Source organism: Rhinolophus hipposideros (assembly GCF_964194185.1).
Source record: "Rhinolophus hipposideros genome assembly, chromosome: 16".
Classification (NCBI taxonomy): Eukaryota; Metazoa; Chordata; class Mammalia; order Chiroptera; family Rhinolophidae; genus Rhinolophus; species Rhinolophus hipposideros.
In genome coordinates this window covers 39,754,000-39,780,501 of record NC_138062.1, presented here as the reverse complement: position 1 = coordinate 39,780,501, position 26,502 = coordinate 39,754,000, and the positions used below count along the sequence as shown (strand labels likewise).

General features: G+C 50.0%; 1 protein-coding gene across 11 annotated transcripts in view; it reads right to left on the bottom strand.

Moving 5' to 3' along the window:
* Positions 1–5,052: 5,052 nt before the first annotated feature.
* The window catches only part of DNMT1 (DNA methyltransferase 1), a 38,390-nt gene continuing 16,940 nt past the window's right edge, over positions 5,053–26,502 (bottom strand). For 5 of the 11 annotated variants that reach the window (XM_081075926.1, XM_081075935.1, XM_081075930.1 and 2 more), the window contains exons 13-39: positions 24,980–25,014; positions 24,619–24,664; positions 24,445–24,525; positions 24,260–24,369; positions 21,432–21,550; positions 21,061–21,153; positions 20,434–20,585; positions 20,125–20,312; positions 19,858–20,041; positions 18,571–18,668; positions 18,228–18,375; positions 17,053–17,168; positions 16,692–16,896; positions 16,482–16,615; positions 15,302–15,475; positions 13,391–13,612; positions 12,199–12,391; positions 11,425–11,509; positions 11,097–11,225; positions 10,663–10,945; positions 10,202–10,343; positions 9,019–9,185; positions 8,492–8,669; positions 7,659–7,854; positions 7,158–7,324; positions 6,867–6,983; positions 5,490–5,939 (exon numbers count right to left, since the gene is read on the bottom strand). In XM_081075926.1, the coding sequence (XP_080932052.1) occupies positions 5,619–5,939; positions 6,867–6,983; positions 7,158–7,324; positions 7,659–7,854; positions 8,492–8,669; positions 9,019–9,185; positions 10,202–10,343; positions 10,663–10,945; positions 11,097–11,225; positions 11,425–11,509; positions 12,199–12,391; positions 13,391–13,612; positions 15,302–15,475; positions 16,482–16,615; positions 16,692–16,896; positions 17,053–17,168; positions 18,228–18,375; positions 18,571–18,668; positions 19,858–20,041; positions 20,125–20,312; positions 20,434–20,585; positions 21,061–21,153; positions 21,432–21,550; positions 24,260–24,369; positions 24,445–24,525; positions 24,619–24,664; positions 24,980–25,014 (4,083 nt within the window). In that variant the 3' untranslated portion in view covers positions 5,490–5,618. Of the gene's footprint in view, positions 5,409–5,489; positions 5,940–6,866; positions 6,984–7,157; positions 7,325–7,658; positions 7,855–8,491; positions 8,670–9,018; positions 9,186–10,201; positions 10,344–10,662; positions 10,946–11,096; positions 11,226–11,424; positions 11,510–12,198; positions 12,392–13,390; positions 13,613–15,301; positions 15,476–16,481; positions 16,616–16,691; positions 16,897–17,052; positions 17,169–18,227; positions 18,376–18,570; positions 18,669–19,857; positions 20,042–20,124; positions 20,313–20,433; positions 20,586–21,060; positions 21,154–21,431; positions 21,551–24,259; positions 24,370–24,444; positions 24,526–24,618; positions 24,665–24,979; positions 25,015–26,502 lie in introns of those variants that run through there. The other 6 variants (XM_081075932.1, XM_081075936.1, XM_081075933.1 and 3 more) reach the window with 5 other exon arrangements.

Sequence of the window (26,502 nt, the reverse complement as noted above, 5' to 3'; positions counted from 1 at the left end):
CATCCAAGTGCATTAAATTGTAAGGAAGTATCTAGCACAGTGTGGCTTAAAGGATTGAAAAATTGAAAACTATGCAACCATCATGAATAAAGAATTAGCTAAATGTTGCCTCCTCCAGACCAGCACCTGGAGAGACACTGTACTGCCCAGAGGACATTAGCCACTAAACGTGGATGCCTCTGGGTGTTTCGATTTGGCTTCATCTTTACTTCCATTTGGGTATTTTTCTGCATGGAATACTTTTTCTCAAACATCAAGCATGTATCATTTTTATAAAAAGTCAAGTACTTCCCAAAGAAATGTAAAAGGAGGCTGGAGGGAGCATAGGGCAGTGGAGAGAAGACTGAATCCAAGGGTGGATGGGGGAAAGCCCCGGAGCCCCTCCTCCACCAAGGTTCTACTTGGTGGCACCAACTTTCTTTCTACGTCTGGCATGTCCAAAGGACAGCAGCCAGCACAGAGCAAACCCAGCTCTGCAATGTGCTTGAGGAGGGGAGCGAGAGCATGATATGCCGTCCTCTGGAAACTGCAGCAGATTCAGGGGGTTTGCTGTAACTCACAATATAGATTCCACTTCTCGGTATTCTCCATAAGAAATCGAAACATCCACAAAAAGCCATGCGTTAGAATATAGACACGGATTGTTCATAGCAGCTTTATTCACAATGGCCAAAAACCAGGAACAACTTCAATTAGTTCGCTAGAGCTTCCATGACAAAGTACCACAGACTGGGCGGCTTAAACAACAGAAATTTATTGGTCTGTCTACGGTATTGCCACATGCCCAGTCTGAGAACCAGGACTGGAATAGAGTTAGTGCTGGATCAGTGGTTGTCTGACGCTGTCCACGTAAGTTTTCTATTATAATAGTAGTCACAGATGGCTATATATGAGTGTAGATAAAGCCTACAAGCACATTACACATATGCACGATAATGGTCACCGTGGCAATGACAGCGTGTTAGAGAAGCTTCCTGGTGACACTGAATGGAGAAACAAACGCTGACCATTCATTTTGTTGGTTGTGGAATTCACTGTACTTTTTCTATAGCTGGCCTTTTTCTAAAAATTCCAAACATGCTTGAGGGAGAAAAGCAGGTTGCAGATAGATATGTGCAGTAAAATAGCATTTATCTTTTTCAAAGACAGAGAGAATACTAAGTGTACGGACATGCAGATGTGGTAAGTGCCAAAAACCATGGACAGGAAGGAGACATAACCACACTCTCATAGTGGCTGCGTCTGGGGGAAAAGTAGGCAGGGATCTGGGAAGTGCACAATAGTTTCAGACGTGCCTTGAAAGTTATTTTATGAAAAAACCACCTGCTGCGATGGAAAAGTTTGGCAGTTCCTCAAAAAATTAAACACACAGAAATTCCGTATGATCCAGCAATCCCACTCCTAGGTATACTCTCAAGATAATTGAAATAGAGGTTATTGGGGTTGTACGGGGAGGAGGGAATGAGGAGTTAGCGTTTAATGGTTCCAGTTTCTGTTTGGGAAGATAAAAATGTTCTGGAAATAGTAGTAATGGTTGTATAATAATGTGAGTGCACTGAATGTCACTGAATGGTACACTTGAAAGTGGTTTATATGGTTAAAAAAAATTCCCCAATCCAGCCATGATTCTTGACTGAATAAATTAGATCATTAGGGGTTGCAGAATGATTACCTAAATCTATTATTTCGCCGACATTTATAAACTGCCATTCTATCAGAAATAGAGCTTTCTCCTCATCAGCAGGCACCATCTGGTTATCATCAAATACAGTTCCTTCTGGATAGAATAAAGGCTTGCTTTTCTCCCTTTAATGATTTCAAAGTGTGACATTTAATAGTCACCTCAAATGGTAACGAGGCTTTCAGCATCAGTGGATTTCATTAATTAAATGTATGTCAGTTAACTACAATCACTATTCTTATCAATGCTCCAATTCCACCAGGTTTATCTTCCCAGGTAAAGGCTGAACTTGAACTCTGATGGAAGGAAGAACTTCCCTGCAGCCAGCCAAGGAGCAGGAGCTGTTGGAAGCTGTGTCCCCTTCCTTTGCCCCACCCAACCACAGCAGTGCCCCTCCTGTGCCCACAAGCCTAGCCTAGGCCAGTGGTCTCGGGGTACATGGAGGTGGGTGTAGCTCACAGCAGCCAGTCACTTGGGCCACCCCTAGAACTTCAGCCCTGAGGGACAGCCCCCCACCCCGCTGAGCCTCAATGGCTGAGTCACAGCAGGAAACAGACACAATTTCTACTCCTCATGCTAAAGCGAATCATCAAATTATTCTTGGTAGCATATTATATATCTGAAACGAAGACCTCAACTATAAAAGTACCACGAAAACAAGGGGATTCAGAAAGTTGGCTAGGTTAAAAAAATACATAATCAATATACAAAGCCAATAATACAAGTTAATAATCTTTCTCTGGACAAAGGACCACTGTTTGATAAAATAACATCCCATTTATGTTAGTAAGGAGTTAAATGCCTGAGTCAAGTCAAGAAATTTACAATATATGAAAACTTCAAAGTGCTATGAGGGACATAAAAGAATATCTGAATAACCAGAAGGACCAACCCTGTTCTTAGAAGGGAAGACTTGTCATTAAGATGTCAATTTCCCCCTGCACATTTAATGCAATCCCTATAAAAATACCCACTAGATTTTTAGAGGATGTGCAATTTTAAAGTTTTGACCCAGCCATTCAACTATTAGAAATGTCTCATGGATGTGGATTTACACACGTGTACAAATGTACGTACCACAATTTGACCAACGGCCCATTGAGGGACCACTGTTTCTAAACACAACTGATAAACAGTTTAAAATTAAGGGCATTGCTTCTACTTACTGCATAATAAAAAGAGATAACCTACTGACACACATCAGCCACGTGGATAAATCCCCATAACATGTTGAGTGAAAGAAGCCAGGCATAAGAGCCCAAAGGAACCCATAGGTGGAAGTTATCTATGAAGACGGACTTGGACCAGCGGTTGCCTGTTGGTGGGGGCAGGAGATTATCTGGGGTGATGGAAATGTTTTATAGTTTGATAGGGATGTGGGTTATAGGGTTGTACTTATCAAAATTCAAGCTCTACATTCGGGACCTATGCATTTCAGATTAAACGAATTAAAAAAAATCCAGGGGAACAAGTGAGACATTCTAGGTAGAACAACCTTCAAGGCACAAAGCAGTTTTAATCGATGCCACCATCTATAGCAGCAAACAGATACATATTTGTACTCAAAGAATGACTTTGGAAGGAGACAAAGATTCAAGATGCCTGCAATGCAGAAGAAAGTCTACTTTTCACTCTACTCACAATACATTTTTTTAAAACATTTTTTATTGGGGAATATTGGGGGACAGTGTGTTTCTCCAGGGCCCATCAGCTCTAAGTCGTTGTCCTTCAATCTGCTTGTGGAGGGCGCAGCTCAGCTCCAAGTCCAGTTGCCATTTTTCAATCTTTAGTTGCAGGGGGCGCAGCCCACCATCCCATGCAGGAATTGAACCTTGTTGGTGAGAGCTCGCGCTCCAACCAACTGAGCCATCCAGCTGCCCTCACAATACTTTTTAATGAGTTTTTAGTTTAAAAAAAAAAAGCTGGTAAAGCTAAAAAATAAAATCTGATGGGGGAATTTTTCCAGATACCATATCAAGCTATTTACGTTTGCTGTATGCATTTGTTACCTGTTCAAAAACTACATAAACCAAGGTGCCTGTTTTCGTCCTTCCAAAAGTGAGCCACATGTTAAAATGAGATGTCATAAAAATATGGAAGAAACCATAAGCTTATGATCTGGGGGCAGGGAAGGCCTTCCTAAATAGGCTCCGAAAACCAAAAGCAGACAAATATAACCCCTACGAATAAAATTTCAATCTGGCAATGATGTGATGACTCAAGATGAAAGTAACACATCAGTGGTAGAAATCTAATGCCCAAATAGCTCCCAGTGAAGACTAAGTCGTGTGTCACCACAGAGAGAAGGAACAAACTCCAGTGGTCACCAGACACATGGAAGTGTCGAGTCATTCCTAAAAAATGTTAACAAGACTTTCACTATTGCGTTAAGGACTAAAGAAGCAAAAGCCAGGGCAGGCTGCAAGAAAGTTTGTGCCGTTGGAGATGGCAGTGCTAAAGCCTCTCCAGAGGGGTGGGTCAGCCACACGATCTGAAACGGAAGTCTGAAAACTTTTATGCTTGATGATCCCGGGACCTCTTGAGATTTCCCTGGAGGTAATGGAGAGAAGTACAGGATGTTCGATGCAGCAGTTTATCACGGCAAAGAGAGGCAAACACTACATCACCGAGGAAGGAACTTAGTAAGTGGTGCATTGGAATTATATTTAGTCCTTGAGTCTTGTGACTAACACACCTGGGCTCGCTGAGTGGAAAGAGGGTTGAAGTGCCCCTGAGTGCCCGACTCATGGACGTACGTGTGCAGGTGGCAGGGCAGGTGTTACTTAACTAACCTCTGGGTCGTGAGTGTTGGTGACTGATGCTGTTTTGTCTGCTTCTGCTTTGTTGGCATTTTATAGCAAGTCCTTTGCCAAAGATAAACCAAAGCAAAGGTCTGTTCATCTTAGATGTCAGTAGGATTGAATTAGGCTCAAGGCACAGAAAACCCACCTAACAGTCTTAAGCAAAGAAGGGTTTTGTCAGGAGGTGCAGGCCAGGGCTCCGACTAACTCCTCTGTCTTTGCCCCACCATCCACTGCAAGGGGCTTCTGTTCTCATGGTCACAAGAGGGCTGCTGCACGGCCAGGCATCACAGAGCACTCCAACGGGCTGCAAGGCCATGGGGAAGGCCAACTAAGAGGCTTAGTTAAAATGCTTTCCTGGAAGCCACACTATCAAGTTCCACTTGCATCTCATTGGTCAGAACTGAGTCACACAAGTGGACCCCCACCCACAAACACACACGGGACACATGGAGAGATCTGACTTCAGACAAATGCCTCTGTAGGGTCAGCCACCTTTAGCACTGAGGAGCCCATTCTCACCCAGCCTCAGCCAGAAGCCCCTCATAAGTCACGAGTCACCACCCAGGGTGATTTATAGGAGAGATTTATTTGAAGAAATATTGCAACATATAAAAACTACATAAAGTCTTAATTTCCACTCATACAGTGGTAGATTTGATACAATGCATAATAAAAAACTTTTAAAATCCAGAATGCACAAAGTACTGCACAATTTGACCACTAAGTCATTAGTTGATAAGCAAACCTTACAGAACAGCTTCATGTCAGCCAAGGCCACAAACACCGTGTACAACACATTAGAACTGACAGATTTCAAAGTTAAAAATACAACATCAGTGCATGTTGGGGATCCCTGGTGCCAGAAACAAGGGCGACAGGAGGGCGAAACTAGTCCTTGGTAGTTTTCTCCTCCTTGGTTTTAACTGAAGAGAAAGAGAAAGGCACGTCATTGCTGGGAGCGCACACGACGGCACACCACACAGGCTCACACACACAAGGTCGGGAACTACCTTCACGCCAGGCATCGGTGTTAACGGCTGACCGTAAAAGAACCTGCAGCAGCTCTGAATGAACATTCAGGGAGACTGAGTGCTGCTCAAAGGTGTCCCCTAGAAATTTCCAGACTGCCTAGATTAGAGGCCAAGGCAGGCTTGCTCGGCAGGACAGGGGAAAGAGCGGGGACCCGACCGCACGCCCACTGTGTGCCAGGTACCTGGCTGTTCTAAGCACTCCACACGTGTGACTCCCCCCATCTCACAGCAGCCCACAGAGAGAGGGAGGACACCGGGGAGGGTGCGTGACGTGGAGTCCCAGAGCCTACTGTTATACCCTGGCTGGACCCGGCCCACCACCTTCACCATACCTGAGGCACTCTCTCGAGCTTTGGCCAACATACAGCGCTTGATCTCCAAGCCAATGGCCTTGGCCAGGGGCGGCGGCACGGCGTTACCCACCTGCAGAAGTGAAGGAGGCCGATGCCTGGTTTGGCCCAGCTGGGGTCAGCGCCCCGCTCCCGCCAGCACAAGGATGGGACATTGGGCCCCTGGCCTCATGCTCACATGGGTCCTGGAAGCCCTTGCAGCACGATGGCCTCGGACCTGCCAATCGGGCTATCCTCCCACTCCAAACACCACGGTGTCAAGAACCACCCACAGAGAAGGGGCCTTTCAGGGCTTTAGAAAAACTCAAAGACCTAGAAGCCACATGCTTCTCTTCCAGCTGAGTGGCTGCTTCCAGAGAACAGGACTGGGGGGGGAAAGTGTGAAATACGAGGCTGCTGATACAACCCCAGGCACTGTGGGCGTTTTAAGCCATATGCGTGCATTGCTGGGATGGAAATACACTCATTTAAGAAGCCAAACCAACACCCTGAAAATCAGTGAGGAATTGTCGATTCATCTCTACCCTTAGCAATAGTGAATTTTCACCACTGTGTATTTATCGTGTTTCCCCGAAAATAACACTGGGTCTTATATTAATTTTTGCTCCAAAAGACACATTAGGGCTTATGATCAGATGTCATCCTGAAAAATCACACTAGGGCTTATTTTCCGGTTAGGTCTTATTTTGGGGGAAACAACATGCACTGCGTTGGAAGCTTTATCCCTCTGAGGGATAAATCTGCCTCAGAGCTGTAACTGGCAGCCAACAGGCTTAGTGACTCATCCTAACCCATAAGCACTCTGGGCCGAGAGACAGGGACCCTCCTTCCTCTGGAAGGGTGCCTCTGGGGTAGTGCTGAGGCCAGTCAGACCCCCTCAGAAGTGACCATGTGAGCTGTGCTCCCTGCCGAAAACGCTCCACCCCGGTCAGGGCAGAGGGGCCTCCCCCCACCAGGCCCTCCTCAAGGCCGGAGAACCAGGCGGCTCCACTCCACTGACCTGCCGGTGCTTGTCCAGGATGTTGCCGAACAGCCTATAGGTGTCCGGGAATCCCTGGGAGCGGGCGCACTCCCGCACACTCACCACACGGTGCTGCTCAGGGTGGAGCACGCGACCCTACGGGCAAGAGGCAAGGTGGGTGTGAAGGGATGGAAACTGCGCCCTGGGCAGATCTGGCCTGAGGACTCGGCCGTTCTGTAGGCCTGTGTCCATCAGCACTGAGGCAGGAGCTGAGCAGGGGCAGCTGTGCCTTTGTCCCCTCCCAGGCCTGCCCCCGGTCCTCTGACCCACCTGCTTGCCCATGGGCTCAGGGTTGGTGACGGTCGTGCTGAAGAAGCCGTCCCACTCGAGCCGTCCGTAGAGGCCAGCCCAGTGGTTGTGCCTGTTCCCGGTGTGGGGCAAGCACCAGGGGATGAGTGTGTTGAACTGTCTGGCCGTGGAGTCACAGGCTTTGCCTGCTGGGAGAGGGCTGCAGTGAGGCCGCCGTCACAGAACAGGAGGGCAGCCCGGGAAGGTACCCACAGCGTGCGGAGCTGACAGTCCGCAGGCACCGCTTTTACCACTCGTGCTTTCACACTATTTACTGCAGTCACCCAGGCTCGGCATGTGTGCCCTGCCCAGGGCTTCTGGGTCCTGAGTGCCAGCTCCCAGTATCTCCTGGTGGGAAACCCCAAGAAGCAGTGCCCCGTCCCCGAGCCCCCTGGACAGCTATGGGGGGATTAGAACCTGAGGGGGCAGGCGTTTCCCAATAAACTGGAGGGAAGCCGCACGGAGGGCACAAACAGGTCCCACCTTCCACGCAGGAGCAGACCCCGCGGAGGGCCCCGGTGCTACTGCAGCCATTCTTCCTGTCGTGGTAGGTGTACCGCAGTTTCCTGGTCATGGTGCCGTCGGACAGCCGCACCTCGATGTTGGGCAGGTCGCGCCAGTCTGAGCCCGGCGCCAGGGGGATGTGCCGCATGCGGGCGGCCACCAACGCGCTCATGTCCTGAAAGAGGGCAGCAGGGCCCAGCTGTCACCGAACTCAGGGAGCATCGGAGCATCTGTTGTGGGACCACAAGGACCAAGAACCCCCAAGGGGCTGACAATCCCCCAAATGGACGGCTCAGGGGTTACACAGGTGCCATGAAGACAGAGCAGGGATGTAGAATAATGTGGGCGGAAGAGGTGAGGGATGGCTTAGGGCCAGCGTGGGGAGGACATCGGAGCTGAGCCCTGCACAGTGTGAGGAGTGGGGAGCAGGGGGCACAAAGGGCCAGGTTTGGCACATTTGGGACAACACGCAGAAAACAGGAGTGGCGACAGAGGTCAGGCCGAGGGGGCAGTGAGCACACACCACTCCAGGCCTATTCCAGGAAGAGCAGACACTCTGATCGATGCTTTACACGACTGCAGACCACTGTGGAGGGCATAGGTATTGGGGCAAGAAGAGAAGCAGGAGGCAGTGAGGGGGCAAGGCTGGGACCCAGTCGAGATGACAGTGGTTTGGGTCAGGGGCCAAGAGCAGAAGAGCTGGAGGGAGGCTGGGGTCAGATCCTGCTTCCCACCCTGAACCCAGCTGGGCTTTCTGTAGGTCCGTGTTCCCATGAGGCAGCTGGAAGAAGGCCCCCTCTGACGGCAGTTACCTTACAGATGTGGTCCCTGAGGATGGGCTGGTACTGTGAGCCCCGGAGCTGCCTCTGGAACCAGGACTGAGGCTCCCCGTTGTACGAGATCTCCAGCGCTGAAGCTCCATTCCGGATCTCAGGGAGGTCGGACATGGTGTCACGCACAGTGATGGTTCGGAACGGGCCTGAGCTCAGCCTGCATGGAGCATGGCAGTCACACCTCGGGGAACGCATACCGCCACTGTTTCTTGAGTCATAGCTGCCATCTCCTGACTGCTGGTACTGTCCTCTCCAGAGAGGACCACACAACTCAGAAGTCAAAGGGCCGCCTGAGGTCAGGCAGCATTCTTCTGAGACTCCGTCAGGGAAGGGGATGGGCCTGTGTGGGCTTTGCTCATGACACAGCCAAGCATCTGGCCACTGCCCTGTATGCAGTGCTTACTCGGCGGTCACAACTCGAGGCCGGAGGTGGCAGTGCCAATGCCAAACCTCCCAGGATAACGCTCACAAGCTTGTGACACAGCGGGGCGAGCAGGGACTCCTACCTGGTGATGTTGCTGACAAACTTCTTGTCATCCACGACGACACTCAGCTGGCAGGCCCGGGGCGCAAATACATGCAGTGGCTCTGGGAACAGGGGCAGCTTCTCCCCAGGGGCCGCGGCCAGGATAATGGCCCGCCGCCGTGTCTGGGCCACGCCATACTGACCCGCCTGTGCAAGGGAGAGTCACACACACGGGTCAACGGGCACCTCCGACTGAGGAATCAAGGACCAGGGTAAGAGGCACCCCACTTTATGGAGAGGCTGGCTGGTGTAGAGCTCCCCTGGAGAACCCCTAATTAACCCAGCAGGTTTACTCCTGACAAGACCAAGTGGGACCAGATGAAAGAACACAGATTCCATGTGGCAGCCAGTGGAGAAAATGGAATGAACCCTATTGGGGATCCAGCCAGCACTTTAGAGAGCACTGCAAGGGGCCCTGTGTCTCAGCATGCATGGGGAGGAGGCCAGAGGAGATGCCAGGGAGCCCAGCGCCGAGCTGGCAGCCCGTGTTCACAGGGACAGAGAAAACAGCAGCCAAGCAGGCTTGACCAGTGAGCCTGAGATAGCAGAGGCTGAACTGGGGAGCCATGCGGCTCAGCACTCGCTCGCTCACAGATGGCTTTGCAGCCAACCTCCCCTCCCATGTAATAGTTGTTTCAGTGTTAGTTATGCCAGCAATTCCTGAATGGGTACACACAGTGTGGCTGTTTACAGGTAAGGCCGACTACCCTGGGGCCACCCCTGCAGATAAAGACACTGGTAGCCACCTGCAGTGCGAACCCCCGTCCCCACCTTCTCTAGGTGTCTGTATGCACGTACTTTCGCAGAGGACACACTTGCCTTTTACCCTGTAACAGTTTGGTCTGTGTGTCGTTCTGCCAACCAGGCCTTACCCACCCCTCCGTGGAGAACCCCCTTGCACTTGGCCCCTCCTCAGGCACACGAGGTACAGCTCTGGAGAAGGTGGACTTGCTGGAACACCGGCTCTGAGCTTTCAGATCTAAACGTGGAGAGCTTCACAGAGGCCGTCGCCCCGCCCTCGCCAGCACCGCAGGGCTCCACCCTAAGGCCTGTCCCTTGGAGCCTGACTTCTAGCTGTGGATAGTGCTGCGGTCCAGGGAACACTGACCCCCTCCGGTCCATGTCCATCCTCCCAGCTCCGCCCCGTTCCCTGGGAGCCCCACCTGCAACACGCCAAAGGTGCACTGATAGCCCATGCGGACCAGGCAGCGGAGCGTGAGCTTCAGGACCATAGAACGCTTGAAGGAGACAAAGTTTCTGACGTTCTCCAGGAGGAAGTACCGCGGCCGGTAGTAGTCACAGTAGCTGTGGGAGGCGGTAGAGACCGTAAGAATAAGCGTGAGGTAAGAGAAGACTTACTCTACCAAAAGCCATTCCTGAATGCTCGACGTTTGGCTGTGGAGAAGTTGCACCTCCCAACTCTTGAGGTTTCTCCCCAGTGGAAAGTGAGCCGCGAACTTCCTGAAGGCAAAGGCTGGGGTCTCACCTCAGCAGATGGCCTCCAGCAGCAGCGAAAGCTAAAGCACTTACTGCTCCCCAGCACGGCTAGTGCAGCAGCCCCAGGGCTGGCTGTCCAGTCACCCACAGGCGGCACTGAACACAGAGGGGCCTCTGCTCCATTCACCTGAGGAAGGAGACCACCAGAGAGTTCTTGAACTTGGAGTAGGTACGAGAATTGAAGCGGTTCATGCCGCTGAAGCCTTGGCAGGGAGGCCCGCCGCACAGCATCTCCACATCTCCTTTTTGAGGCAGCTTCTGGCCACGGGAGTTGGTCACCTCCCCGGCCATGACCAGCTTCAGCAGGACGTTGCAGTCCTCCGTGAACACCGTGGACCCAGGATTGTTCAGCCGAAATGCCTGGGCTGCGGGGTCCCACATCTCAATGGCCCACAGCGTTTCTGAGATGCCTGGAGAATACAGAGACAAAGACGAGCTTTGAACCTTGTGGAATGAGGCTTTCGAGTCAGAAAAATGGCCGGAACCAGAAAGCTATTCCCGACAGAATGGGCCTGGTCTGGTTTTACTAGCTGGGCAGACAGAAAACCTCCTGGCCTTTACCTGCTTGGTGGAATCCTTCCGACAATCCCCCACAGCCAGAAAACACATCCAGGGTCCGCAGTTTCGGGAGCGGAATTTCCGCCTCAGGTTCGCTTGGCTCACGTGTCTGAGACTTTGCCCTGCCTTTCCCTGGAGGAGACAGGCCACAAATCAAATCAGAGCCATGACTTGCTTTCTTCAAACACCTTACTGATTCAGAGACGGCCTCCTTTTGAGTTGTTAACACAGAGAATGAAGTAACATTAGAGGCTGTTCTTTTATACTGATCTTAAGTATCCCGAGTTTTAGAAGATGGACTTGAAAAGAACCCCATGGAGTAATGACATACCTTTTCCCTTTCCTTTCCCTTTATTTCCAGGGCTACGGGCATGGTTGGGAGGATCTTCAAAGCTTTTACTCTTGGCATTATAGGCCTGAGAAGGGAAGAACCACAACAGTCTGGCACAGAAATACACTGGTCCCCTCTCTAACAAGTTAATTTGATAAAGATCCACTTCATTTCTCCCTGATTATGGTCATAAGCAATTAGTCACCAATGAAAGTACTTGGATTTTACTATACTTCAAACGAAAAATAAGGAAAAAGCATTCTATTAATACAAATATTTTATGTGACTGACACTGAGATTCCTGCTGTTATAAGTGCCTGAACTGCTCATTCTAAAAATAGGCAAAAGTGTTACACCAACAGACCACACGGTCTGATGAGGCTCTCCACACTAGAACCCGGGGAGACACAGGCACATGTCATACTAAGACAAACCAACACAGAAAAGCCACAATCAGACAATGTAAAAGCAATTATTAGCTTAGTCAACAGAGTCTTAGATCGTCTCTTGATAACCAGGCCCCCCTGCATGGTGTGTGGCCCTGGCCTGGATGCAGACACCTGGCCGGGGGACCGAGAGGCAGGGCTGTTTCCCTGGGGAAGGAGCTCCTATCCCTAACTCACCCTAAGGCACCAGTCAGTCTAGTCTTTAAGTAAATTTTAGTTACCTTAGGACACTCAACTATTACACTTCTTATCTGTGCTTTTTACACTGCTCTCTCAGGGGCTGTGAGGTGGCCCCGAGCCCCGCCCTCCAGGGAGCCCAGAGCAGCACCTCCAGGAAGTAGAAGCGGTCCGGGCCTCCGGCTGAGAAGTCCTGCAGGCACCCGGGGAGGTCCTCCCCGTACTCCACGGTGCAGCGGCCCTGCACGGCCTTGAAGTCCACCACTGCCTCCTCGTCGCTCCAGTACAGCAGGTTGATGTCTGCGTGGTAACTGGCCGGTGTGGACTTGTGCGTGTTCTCTGGCCTGTGCGCAGAGGGGTCTGTGTTAGCATTTCTCTCTCGCCGTGAGCAGGCAAGGATTCAAGGGCACCGCATTCCTGGAGGTGCTCAGAGAATCCATGGGTAGAGACCTTGACCCCGCCCCCAATTAGCTCAGCTTGATTACTGTGCCCCTTAGCTGGCACTAAACACTACAAACTGAGTAGGATTCTTTGCAACAAATGCTCCTTCTGTGGGCGTCTCACCGGACTAGACAGCTCGATGCCGCAGAGAAGCAAACGTTACACATAACTGAACATCAGACCTCAGAGTTTGTTAAATGGTTTGCTTGCTCTTTGTGCCCCCACTGCAGCCCAAACAGACCGGCCCTGTGTCAAGACAGCAGCTGCCTGCCTCCTGTGAGGAAGCATGTCTAGAGCTTCCTTCTCTCGCCTATGCCAGCCAGACTTCTCCTTTCTTTCCCACTGTTACAACTGATTATTACAAAACTTCAAGAAAGTCTAATACATGTTGGCCAAGAGTGAAGCAATGTCATAACTATCTGTATGGCTTAGTTTCAGGTTAGCTCCTAACCCCTACCAGTGACTAGGGTCCCAAAAACAGACTAGGCACAGACAAGACCTTGGGGGAAGTGTAGACAGAGACAAACCCCAGGACACAAAGGCAGGGCTGGGAGAAACAGGAAGATGAAAGCAGGGAGGGCAGAGGGGGAGGGGCGAACGCAGACAGCCATAAATATAACTCGAGATTCTTGTGGGTGGCTCGGAAGAGCCCAGGACACTCCCCCCCTGCCTTTGTCACAGCTTATGGATTTCTATGCGAGAGAGAACTCAGTTGCTTTAAAAGCAAAGCTATGAAACATTCGAGTCACTGTCAGCACTCACCAGGTAATCAGAAACTTCGAAAAACAGCTACCTCTACCTAACTCTTAAAACATCACTGGGTGTGCTATGTTACACCCCCTTTCAGACAGAGCCTTCAGGAAGAGTCTGCAGTCTCCTGGGGGAGCAGAGCCCTCGCTGACCTGTAGAACTTGTTCACTCTGATCTTGATGTCCGTCTCATTGGGCCTGCCGTTGCACTTCTTGACACAGAAGATCTCTTTGATGCGGCCAATTCGGTATGGCTCAGGGGCGTCCAGGTTGCTGCCTTTGATGTAGTCAGAGTATTTCCGGTAGTGTTCCGGGTACAGATCTTCATCCACAGGCTCCTTCCGTGGGCGTTTCACGGGACTAGACAGCTTGATGCTGCGCAGAAGCATACGTTACATGTAACTCAACATTCAACCTTAAAATAGGGAGGCAGTTCAGCACGACCGGCCAGTGACGATGCCATTTAAATTCAAACACCTCACAAATTAGTGCCGCTAAGTACCCTTAGAAAAGACTTAGAGCAAGATGAAATCTGGCCCACTGTTTAAAACGAGCATTGTCCCGTCTATGCCCTGCTAGCCATGGTAGGTGCTGGGTTGTTCGACTATTCCCAGCTCCCCGCTACACGGCAGGAGTGAGCTTCCTAGGATATGACTCACTGAGTGCTCACTGAGTGTGACAAGTGAAGCACAAGCACTTCTAAGGGTGGGGAGAGCATGTAACTGCCAGGAGAGCCTCTAGCATGCTTTCCCTTGCCTCAGAGACTGGCAGCTTTTGAGAGGGTGACAAGTCTGTCAGCCCAGGTCCCTGAATGACATAACAGGCCAAGTTCCCTACTGAACCGTGACGGACACAGTACAGGGAAGAAGCAAACTTCTGCGGTTAGGGTTATTACCACGGTGTAACCCACAGTCTCCTGACCTCGAGGTGATACTGGAGAAGGCAGGGACAAGAGACTGGCAGTCTGGGCAAACCGAATTTGGCCCCACTGTGATGAAGTCAGTCATCTGATTGGCTGCCAAGGTGGCTGGGCTGCATTCTCTGACGACTGCCATTAGGAAGGCGGCAGCCGCACTTCCTACCCACCAGGCTCCCTTCATGGTCTGACGGGCTCATAAGGTGACAGCACCTGTGCTGACACTCCTGCTACACCGGGAGCACCTGGGAAACAGCACTCCAGGCAGCCCCACTTCATGCCAAGGACAATCAGTGGTAGAGGGGGTGACGTACACACCGCCAGGTTGAAAGGACCCTGCTTTCCGTGTTTGTAATTCGTCATAACTGAACTGTGGTTGGGGGCTGGGTTCCAACTGGGACTCCAGGAAAATGGAATTGCAAGCCGAGAAACTGAACTAAATTGGGAAAATGTTGGTTGTTACGCCAACCATGTACCAGTTCTCAGAATGGAAAAAGAATGGATAGTGTGGAAAATTATCTGTGGCTTTGATTTTTCTCTGAAGAGCCTCAGCTCTCTGATATGCAAAGAAGTCTTTTGTTGCATTTCCCGTTATCAGGAATTAGGTCACATTCATTCAGTCTTTACTCTAAGCCAGGCACTGTGCTACCGTGTTTCCCCGAAAACAAGATCTAACTGGAAAACAAGCCCTAGCGTGATTTTTCAGGATGACATCCCCTGAACATAAGCCCGAATGCATCTTTTGGAGCAAAAATTAATATAAGACCCAATCTTCTTTTCTGGGAAACACGCTAAGCACCTCTTTTAACTCACTCAATCCTACGGGCCTGGTAGGCGAGATCCTCCTCTCGGTCCCCATCAGACCAGTTGGGACCGAGAGGAGGGGGTCTCCGGCCCAAGCCTCACAAGCTGGTCAGAGGCAGAGCTGGGTGGGCTTACCACTGACTCTGGTGCTCTCTCTGACTTCTTTCACAGACTCACAGCTTCACTCTGCAACGGAACTGCAGTCGCTCTGCACTGGACAGCTGGACACTGTCTGATCACCACAGATGCCAGCCAGTGTGCTGGCTCAGGCAGCAGCTGGTACTGGAGTGCAGGGCCGGGGACATTCCAAAGCCAACCCTGTACTGAGCCACGGGGACACTCACTTGAATGTGAAGGCCTCGGGAAGGAGGTACACGCCGTCACCCACTCGATACTGGCTGCCATCCTTGGTGGCTGAGCTGTAAAGAACCCGGCCGTCCAGGTCCTCGAGCTGCTCCATGACCCTGGGAAATTCCTTTTGCCTTATTTCAGCCAGACGGGCACAGCATGCGCAGAACCTGAAGGAGTGAAGGACAAACAACCAAAGGCCCTGAGGTGGCAGGTAGTGACTGCAGCAGCAGTTGCTGGCTTAACCCAGAGACTGATGACCAAGAAAAAACATCTGCAGATGTTTAAAGGAACTGGCTTTCCTATACTTTATGTTCACACTTTGAAAACTCTTATTTGGGACCAAAGCCCAGAGATATATACAACACAAGAAAATGTCAAGCCAATACCACTTTTGAGTATTCGCTGTAAAAACCTAAGACATCAACAAACAGAATGTAGAGTATGGTGAGAAATATGCCAGGAGCAAGAATACAGTGGTTCAGGTAGAAACTCAAAATGTCAGAGGAGGCTCATACTATTATCTTGATAAAGGCTAACGAGGTATTTGATCAAGTTCAGCATTATTCCTTAAAGGAGGATTGGAGACCGCTTTCAACATGGAGATCAAGTCAAAAGGCAGAGCAGGCCGATTGGAAAACACCAGAGGCATCTAGAGAGCCCTCCCAGACTTTATCCCACCGCTGCTATGGAGGCACCAGCGCCACGTTCAGTCAAAACAAGTGAGGCACAGAGATTAGAAAGGAAGGTGTAGGCATTTAACATTTAAAAAAAATAAATAAAAAGCCAAGACTCCCTAAGGGTAGTCACCTACCAGTTAGAATAAAATGGAACCAAAGATCTCACTTATGAGAGAAGATACCTAAGAAATGAAAGAAAACATGTGAAATCTGTGGTCCAGACGCTGAGGAACATTCACAAAGGCTGGAAATGGAACCATAAACCCTGCTCCTGGACACGAGAGCTTCTCGTCAAGGTAACTCAGCACCAGGCTGTCCATACACCTAAAACCATCGCCACACAGCCAGACTGGTCTGCAGTTAGCAAAGAAACAAGCAGACGGTGCCAGGGAAACAAACCCAGCAGACAGAAGTTTGTAAAAAGCTAGAGGGACTCACAAAAGCACATTGTCCTCCCCGAGAAGGGACAGCGCCAGGGCCCAGCCCCTACACTCACTTGTACTTGTTGTCCTCTGTTGGCTGGGTGTTTGGAGGGGACTCAAATCTTGCGTAGTCTTGGTCGTACCACAGCTGGTAGAAATAGGTCTTCCCATCGTCCTCCGCCATCAGGGCCTCGGGGTCCATGCCTCCCTTTGGGGACAGGGACGCTGTCAGGCATGAGCCCACCCAGTGAGAGAGCGGCACGCGACAGGCGCCGGGCACTCACCTCCAAGGCCCAGTTTTCCGATGGAGCTTTATAGACGACTGTCACCTTGCTATGAATGTATGACAGCTGCATGTCCTCACACTCGTCTACCAGGAACAGCTCCAGGGGGTCCGATGTGGCCCCAAGAACCGTGTCTGTGCCGGCACAGAACCAATGGGCATGAAACATTTGCCCTTGGCTGCTATCTTCCCACAACGCCGTGACCCTGGAATCAGAAGAGCAGGAGGAAGAAAGTTCCAAATTGATCTGCTTCACGTCTACTTAGGGAATATTTTTCTTTTCAGTTCCGTCTAGGACAGAGTTGCTGCTGCTGTTCAAGAGGAAGTGTGTTCTGAAGTCCAGCAAGGGGAAAGATACACACCTTGCCAAGTACAGTGGTTTTGAGGAGTCATCTGGAATAACAGAGACACAGTCCCCCACTTCTAGGGTTTCTGAGTCAATGCATACCTTCTTATAGAAAGTCTTCTTGCCATCAGTCTGAAAACAAAGACAGTGGATTTCAGGTGGGGATGGGTCTGAGGGTGCACCCTAGGCTTCACCTGCATGGTGTCCTTGTGACTTTATACAAAGGTATAAGCCATAACGATTTCGTGAAGAAGTCATGAGTCATTCCAGCCTGGCTCCTACAGAGAACATCCACCTCCCCAGGCTGGAAGCCTATAGCAAAGGGCACTCATGTTCCTCTCCTGTCAGCTGCGCCCTTACGTGTCTGCAGGGAATCCGCTTCCAGCATTCAAGGTTACAGCACCGCTGCTAGCTCTTCACCATGGTCTTAAAACCGCATCCCACCCCCGGCTCCTCCCGCAGCCACAGGCCTCTCTTCTCCCACCCCAGGCCTTCTGCCCTGCTTCTGCACCAGATCTTCGTGGGGCAGCTCCTCTCCTGCCTTCTGGGCCTCAGTTCAGATGTCGCCTCCTCAGGAAAGCCTCCGCAGCCCCAGCGCCCCTGCAGCTCTTCCCCCGCCTGCTTAGAAGTGGGAGGCCTGCCCTCCTGTCCCCACCATCAGCACCACAGGGCAGGGGTTGAGTCATGCCCAGGCCTGGAGCAGCAAACGGCAGCAGAGGGAGATCTCACACTTGCTCAATGAACCGACCATGCCCTTGGCTCTGGACATCAAGGAAGCAGCGCTGAGAACATTCACTCTCCAGCTTTAGGAAAGAAACTGAGCCTTAGGTGGGGAGGTCATTCTTAGATAGTATGACCAAGAGGCAATCTGCTAGTGCCTCAAAGACACCCACTCCCAGGCCAGAGGGGGTGTCGACAACTCTCTTCAAACAAGCTTGGAGAGGAAGCAGCCTGACACCCTTAGAACTGTGTCAAATACCCATCTTGGAACCTTAGAGAAACCGAGTCTTTTGGCACACAAGCAAAAACACATTTCTGGTGCGTGGCCATGAGCCTCGGCCTCGCAGCCAACCCCGCTCCTCTCAAGAGACAAGCGAGCGGGATTCAGGCTGCTGAAGAGGCTGGGTGGCGAGAACAGGAGACAACACGCTTCTCAGGAGGGCAGAAGCGACGAAGCCCGCTCCAGATTACCTTAACGGCTTCTCCAATCCAAGAGATCCGGTTCTTGTTCTGTTTCTTTTTCTTTCCCTGATGCATTTTTTTGGGCGATGGCACCTCTGGGATATTGTCATCCACTTCTTCGTCGTCATCCGCCTCCTTCATGGCCATATTGGGACACCTACAAAGTTACTTACATAAGCGAGGCCCCTTTTGTAAGTAAAACTGAATGGGGTTGTTGGAGTAAGATAACAGGGACAGGCCTGGTGACGACGCTAGACAAAGACAAAGCTGCCTGCTCTGCACATTTCAAACCAGCCGTCCCACACACAGGGCACCAGCCCCTGCTACCAGAAGAAGTGTCAGCCAAGCCTACCTCCTCTCTTGGCAAGCCTGTTTGCTCCGTCCGCTACCACCAAATTTCACCATATCCTTACAGGCTTTACACTTTCCACACTCGGGCTGCTGGCAAACCTGAAGGACATTCAAAAAGGAAAATCAAACGGCCATTAGTAACAGTCAGTAACCAGTTTTTTGGCAAATTACAATTTTTAGAAATTGTATATTTAGCCTCATTAGAAGTATAGGAAATGAGAGTCAGGAACATATAGATACCACTCATACCCTCCTGATTGGAAAAGGTTAAAAAGTTGGACATGTGGTGTGGGAAATTCGCACTGCCCAAAAGGTTTCGGTTGGTGAACCACTTTGGAGAGCAGTTTTCTAAATTAAAGTTAAGTATATAACCCACAGCCTGGCAACAGTGCTTCTAAGTAGGGCAGTCACAGAGGCCTCATTCAAGGGTGCTGCCGCAGCATGCCTTATAAGCTCGGAAGTCACCCATCACCGAGAGTGAAGTCGGGACCGTCGTATAACGAAGTACTATGGAACAGTCACAGTAAATGAACTAGACCTACCTATGTCAACACATAACCCGATTATGAAAGATATCAGCTATGTATGTTTACAGACATTGTTTTTTAAGCTTGGATACACACGTTAGATTAAAAACAACAGTAAAACCAAAGCAAGAATGGCGAGGACATACAAATTCCTGTTAAGGGTTAGCACTGAAGACAAAAGGAAAAGCTCTGAATCCAGTGGACAGTGGACAGGGCGGTTCTGAAAGCAGCTGCGGTATTTTTGCACTTAAGTTCTCATTCAAAATAAGCCAAATAATAGACACCAAAATATATGTGGTCTCTGGGTCATAGGAGTAGGGGGATTAAGTCCTCCAGAGTGAAGTAAAAATATATTAAAAGTCCACAGAAAGGCCTCAAATCTAAGTTGGACAGAGTCCCCGCTTTCCCAGGAAAGACAGCATAAGGCAGGTGGGCTCCTGGGTGGGTGTCCTCCCCCCGGGGGACAGTGTCTCTGTGGGGTAGTCACTCCCACGGCCTTTATACACTGAGATGCAGGCAGAGCCAATGCTACCCAGGAGGCCAGCCTCCTTTGTGACAGTGGCATTCACAGCCAAGTGCCCGAAAACACCTGTTTCAACAGCTGTCCTACACACCCGTCCCATGGGGCATGCACGTCCCCCCACATCACCAACTTTCTCCCAGCTTTCGTTTTAGGGGTCACATCTGAACAGTGAGTGTCTCAGGCCAGAAAGGGGAAGACGTTGCTCAGCTGGCGTGGGGCGCCCGGCCGCGGAGGTCACCTCGCAGACGCCACAGCGCCGGCGTTTGAAGGCGTTCTCCTTGTCTTCTCGATCATCCTTTTCGATTTGCTCTGCGAAGAACGTGTCGAAGATCTGGTAGACCAGCTTGGTGGTGGTCGCTTTCGTGGGGCCTCGGTCCTTCTCCTTGGCGGAATGACTGATGGTCTGACGTCTTTCAGCGCGCCTGGGAGAGAGGTCCCCAGTGTGAGCGGCCTGGAAGAGCGCTTGGCCCTCAGGTCCTCCGTCTTCCTCCCGCTGCGGCCTCACCTTTTTCCCAGGGTGACCCCCGCCAACTTGATCAGGTCTCTCATGCAGGGGGTCAGGAAGATGGGCTGCTCATCGCTGTCCCCAGCCTCATCATAACTCTCGACTTGTTCCACCACGAACTGGGCATGTCGAAGGAGAGAATCCTCGGTGAATCGATTCAGGTTGAGCACCGAAGGAGGAACAGTGGTCTTTAAGAAAAAAGATCAGAAGTTTCTTAGGCCTAAGTGAAGAACGTGAGTTTTCCAGCACTACCTCTATCGCATGTAAACACGCGTGGATCCCAGATTACAAAGAACCCAACCCCTGTACCTCGATCTTATTGATCAGGTCTTCATAGGTCGAGTCTGGGTTGTTCTGCAGGAACTCGACGACGATCTTACTTATGTAGATCTTCTCCTGCATCACGCTGAACATTGGCGCGTACTCTGGGTTGGGATCCATCAGGATGTATTCGGCAAAGGCTGGAGTAAACAGAAGAGGTTTTTAAAAAGCAGTTGGAACCTAAAGGCAGCTATGGTGGCCAAAGGGCAGAGAGGAGTCTGTGAAGCTTACGGAGAGTCTAAAAGTCATCCCATACCCAAATGTCAAAAACGTAAATAAAGTACGATCAGTTACCAAATTCAGAAGTGGCCTGTCTGAGCCGACTAGAGAATGGAAACTGGCTGAGGGACTTGCATTTGGTTCATCTCTGGTTTTTGGAATTTGGTCTGGGTTTGAGTTGCAAGAATATGAGCTACTTGTATAACTGAGGGTCAGTTCCAGAGCCACTTGTAACTAATAGGAGGCCATCCCAATCGAACCACACATGGTTCCCACAGTCAGTGGTGTTCACGTGAGCCTGCTGAGACTTCCCAGAGCCCAAGCAAGCCCCAGCAAGGACAGGAGCAAAGGCTCCTTTCAGATCCCAGAACAGTCCACAGTTGGCCACATACTTACAGGTGCTGAAGCCAATGAGAGCCTTTTCACCTCCATCAAAGCCAGTGATCCACCATTCATTTATGGGGCCAAGATTTTTGCCATTAACACCACCTAAGAGAGGGAAAAGAAAAATATTTTCTTGAAAGGAAATGGACTCAGAGCTATGATGCACATCAAATACGAAGCGCCCACCTGGGCTGACATGTCTTATCAGCTGAGCCAGGCAGTCCTTATCAGAGCGCAGACTGCGCTTGCTCAGAGCTGTTCACAGCACAAAGTCTCACGACCTCACTTGAAGAGGCAGTAGTTCCTGCTGACTATTGCTTTGCAGGCAAGTTGTTGGTTTTTGAAATATCTGTCCCAAATATAACCTGGAACATTCCGCTTACCTTCAAGAGATGGGTCATCATCATATATTGGCTTTGCCGAACCAGAAAAGAAGAGTTCAACATTCTTCTCAATGAGGCCGGTGTCGATTGGGCACAGGTGACCACGTTTACAGTACACGCTGGACAGGCAACAAAGAGTGTGGTCACCAGCTGGTCAGTAACGGCAAGTTGCAGCACAGAGTCAAGTCCAGACATGAGGTGACAGGACTACGTGCCGTTCCTAGACTCTGTCACCTCTCTGGTTGCCAGAACACTAGATCATACAGTGTTTTCTCACCAAACAGCGTCTACCTGATCCTCCCACCTGCACATCAAGAGCACAAGTGTCTGCAAAGGCAACACCAAGAGATCAGTGAGACTTACAGTGGGAGGAGGGGAAATCTCACGAGAGACTAACTCACTACCTCCTCCCTCGGCATGTTGCTAATGGAGAAATGCTGGCTCTTAAACACATTCTACTCACAGTTGTGCAATCCTCATCTCTATCTAGCTCCAAAACATTTCCATCGCCCAAAATAAAAACTCATACCCGTTAAGCAGTCTCTCCTTATTCCCTCCCCATACCCGGCAACCACTCATCTGCTCTTTCTATGGATTTATCTCTTCATAATATTTCTCATATGGTTAAGTTTTGTTATGTGAGTTTCACCTCAATTAAAAACTTAATAAAATAAAGCATATTGTAGAACAGCATAAAATGTGAAGTATATCGGGGACATGGGAAGGAACGACTTCGGCCTCCCTCTAAGGGAACAGCTCAGGTTTGAGAACGTCCTCGGTCCCACCGCCTCGACACGGACACCGGGAGGTTGTTCCTCGTTAAGAAGGATGCTAAACTTAAGAACAACATGAATCGGGGGTTCTGCTTACGGACCTACTTGTGCTGGCCTCCAGGACTACCCTCCTGCACCGGAGACCCCGTGCCATGCCTCAGAGACCCCACGTAGGCCACGTGGGGTCTGGGCAGGTCTCCTGAGAGCATTTCCCGCCACACTCACTTGGCCAAGGGCCCTGGAAGCCAGCAATCCTCATCTTATCTTACAAAGCTTTTTAAAAAATGAAAATGAACACCTTGAGTTGAGCTGCCCTACTATGTGCCAGGTATGGGAAACAGGACACAGGTCACAGCCCTGCCCTCGGGACTTGAAGTCTGGGGGGAGAAGATGGACACATATCACAGGAGAGTAGGACACCGCAAACCCACAGACAATGAGGATCCAGGGGCCAAGCTATTAGGCTGTCCCTGGGCTCTCTCAGTGAAGGTGACATCAAGGAGAAGTTCTAAGTCCCAGGCAGGAACAGGACCCACTCGTTCACAGGATGGACCGCACCTGAGACTTGTTTCCACTGGCCACATTGAGCCCAAGAATTAGAGGTAAATGGAGTCCCTAAATAACCCAGGCAGTCTGCTCCCATGGCCTGATGCTAAAAGGCACATTATTACCGTAGTGTGTCCTTACTACGACCTTCCCACGCTACAGGAATGAGTTGACAGCAGAACCCATGGTGGGGAAGAAGCCGAGGGACTCCAGCCCTGACATTCCTGCCCACAGCAGCCCTGGCTCCAGCTCCTGGTCCTCTGCTGAGCCTCTGTCCTGAGGAAAGCCACAGGGAGGCACGAGGGCATGAACCCAGCTACCTCAACACAGCATGTTCCACTTGTGTCATCAGGCAGAGGTTAGGGCCAGACCCTAGGGATGACTGGTAGACGAACAGATCAGAATCCCGATTGTGTTGGACAGGGAAACACAACCAACCCAAACACAGGGAGTGTGAAGAGTGCTAGCAGAAGAAATCCCCTGGGGTCTTGTCCCAGGGCACAAGAACCCCCAACCTGCTTTGAAGCACGGATGTCAGAAAGGGCTGCCTAGAAGTGATGTCCACCTGAGGCTTACAACAGGGGTTACTGAGGTGATCCACCTGCCCCCATGACTCCTTCTCTGGGGAAAGAAACAGCATGAGCCTGGGCCTGAAAGGAGACATGGGCTGGCCTTACAGAGTCAAGCCATTTCCCACAAAGAAACAAAGTGAAGCCTCTGAGAGTAACGACACCTCCAGCGACAGGGAGCGGACTACACGGAAGGCGCTGAAGAGCGTGGCGATGCTGCTCACTCAAGGGTTTGCTGAGGCCTTGCCAAAGGGACAGTTCAGATGCATGGACCTTCACTCAGAAAATTCTGGAATGATTGCTGCGGCCTGCAAAGCCCTGCAGGATCTAGCCCCCTCCCTGAATATATCCCATTCCCTCTTCCCTAGCCCTACGAGCGATCCCAGCCCCATCACTGAGTCTTCCACAGCCAACGTGGGCCCACCTCTGAGCCTTTGCACATTCTACTTCCTTCTCCTGGGATGCCTTTCCCTAGCTAATGCCTCAGCTTGTTCTCTTACGCCACCAAGGTCTCTGCTCAAGTTACTTCCCCGCCATTCTAAACTCAACTTCTGTCTCCTACCACTCTCTGCTTTCTGTACTTTCTGCATCTGTCATAGTCATTACTACCTGACAAACACAACTTTGGTTCTGCCTCCGTCAAAGCAGGGACCTGAGGGGCTATATCCATAACACCTTGTGCAGGACCTAGCACAAAGCTGGCGCTCATTTGAATGAATGACCTCCTAGGTGTGTATACAGACTGCAGATTTAACATGTATAGTATTAACAACAGAAAGAAAAACAAAATCCAGCAAAGACCTACTAAGCTTCCACCAGCTGTGTGGCTTTCATCCACCAAGCGTTAGCAGTGCAAGAAATGCTACATTAGGAGCTACAGATGTGAAGAACTTAGGGGTCTTAGGGAAGTGCCCTGTCACAGGAAGAAGCGTATCAGTACCTGAAACATGTCAGTTTGTGCTGGGGAAGAGCCTCGTAACTCTCAAAGCCAGATTCATTGGCATCGAAGATGGACAGTCTCTCGTTTGTCAACAACTGTGGCTCATCTACCTGAGACACATCGGACTGTTAAGCCAAGGCACAAGAGACAGGAAACAAAAGGCTGAAGACAGAGCTGGGACTTACTGCGTCAGGGGGATGATGTTCATACTTTAGTTCGGGGTCATCCAGGTACTGTCCACACTGAATGCACCTCGGAGGATGGGTCTGTGGGCACGTGACACAAAGGGCGCTCAGAGCCGGCTCCAAGCAACGCCATTAGTGTCACACCACCAGCTTTACCCCCAGATCCACATTTACCTTGGAAGACATTACTGTTTTGGTTCGAGCCAGTTTTTTCTCCGTTCTGGGAACAAAGCACAAGATAGCTTTTTAATCATTTCAGAACACATTAGAATCCACTGTCCAAGTTATACCTAAACCCCTCGACCCAGATGAGCATCAGGTGCTGCAGGAGGGGCAAGGTGCTAGGTCACGGGTGTCTTTCACCACATGGAGGGATCCCGCCTCACATGGCAGAACTGGAGCGCCTTGGTCCTGTGCTCATGGACCCGATCAGATTCAAAGCTAGGCTGTCTGGCAATTCATGACAAACCTTTTTTTCTTTCAAGAACAATTACCTTATTATCTGCTATGTAGAAAGACAAAAATAAGTTCTTACGGTTCTTTGGACGTAGTTTTGCGCCTCTTCTCTTCCTAAATGGAGAAACCAAAAAGAGTGACGAGTGAAAATGTATTTCTGGACAATGCTTCAGAATTAAGAATTTAATGTATGTGCTTATCACAAAACCTAGTCAGAGGTAGGGAAGAAGGCAAAAGACCAGTGAGACCTGAGCCACCTCCTGTGTGTAAAGTCTTAAATCAAAATTCTTATAACCAAAAACCTCCTTAAAAGACTCACAAGAGAGACCAAAAAAATCCCCTTAGCTTTCCAAGTGGTACCTCAAGTAAATAACCGATGAGGGGTGCTATGAGCTGAATTGTGCCCCCCTCTCCATTCCTATGTTGAAGCTCTAACCACAAATGTGACTGTATTTGGAAATGGAGCTTTCAAGGAAGTGACTAAGGTAATGAGGTCATAAGGGTGGCACCCTAATCCAATAGGACTAGTGACACCAGAGCTCAGGAGAGAAAGGCCCATGAGGACCCCGTGAGAAGGGGGTGGTCAGCAAGCCAGGAAGGAAGGCCTCACCAGAAACTAACCCTGCCGGCACTTGGATCTTGGACTTCCAGTCTCCAGAATTGTGGAAAAAATAAATGTCTGTTGTTTAAACCAACCAGACTGTTGTCTTTTGTTACAGCAGCCGGAGCAGACTAACATAAGGGGGAACTTATTTCTAGAACAGTTTTGGATAAATGAAGGAATGATAGAACTAGACGATCACCACTTTGCAACTCCTGGTGAAATAATGGAATTAAGCAAAGACTGTTCAAAACATTAGGTGAAAAACGGAGGGGGACTTTCTAATGGATGCAGCGGGCAGACAGCACCTGAGCCCAGTGATCAATCTTAACACCACAGAAAGACAACTGCGCCTTCTGGTGCGACGCAACGGGCAGCATATGGCACTATGCTTGGCACTCCCAAGTCCTCTGGAAAACAACAGAAGGCCTGAATTTGGTCAAGGCTCTGGACCTAACAGTCTGCAGGAGAGAGAGCTGGAAGGGGATGTGAAACACAACAGGAGTGCAAATGGCAGAATCTGCAAACTCTACATAGAAACTGGCTCTTTCCACATATTGCAAATAAGAGAAGGCTGAAACTGTACTGAGACATTTAAGACAAATATCAAGCAAATATACTCTATAGACCTTGTCAGGGTTCTGATTCAAACAAACTGTCAGAACACAATAGAGGGAGACAATCAGGGAAGTCTGAACTAGCAGATCTCAATATTAGTGTGTTAGGATGATGGGATTGCAATAATGTCTAAAGAGTCCTTTCCTTTTATAAGTAGCTCTTTGGTAAATAGTTTAGTAATAAGCCTGGGATTTATCCTCAGGGGTGAAGGGAGAATGAGCGGTGCTTGGCTAAAACATGTTTGGTCACAAGTTGATCATTGTTGAAGGTTGATAAGAATGTGAGAGTTTGCTACCGTATTCTGCCTACTTTTGAGTATGTTTGAATATTTCCAAAACAAAAAGTTAATTTTTAAAAACTTTTACTTTAACATTTCAGCCAGT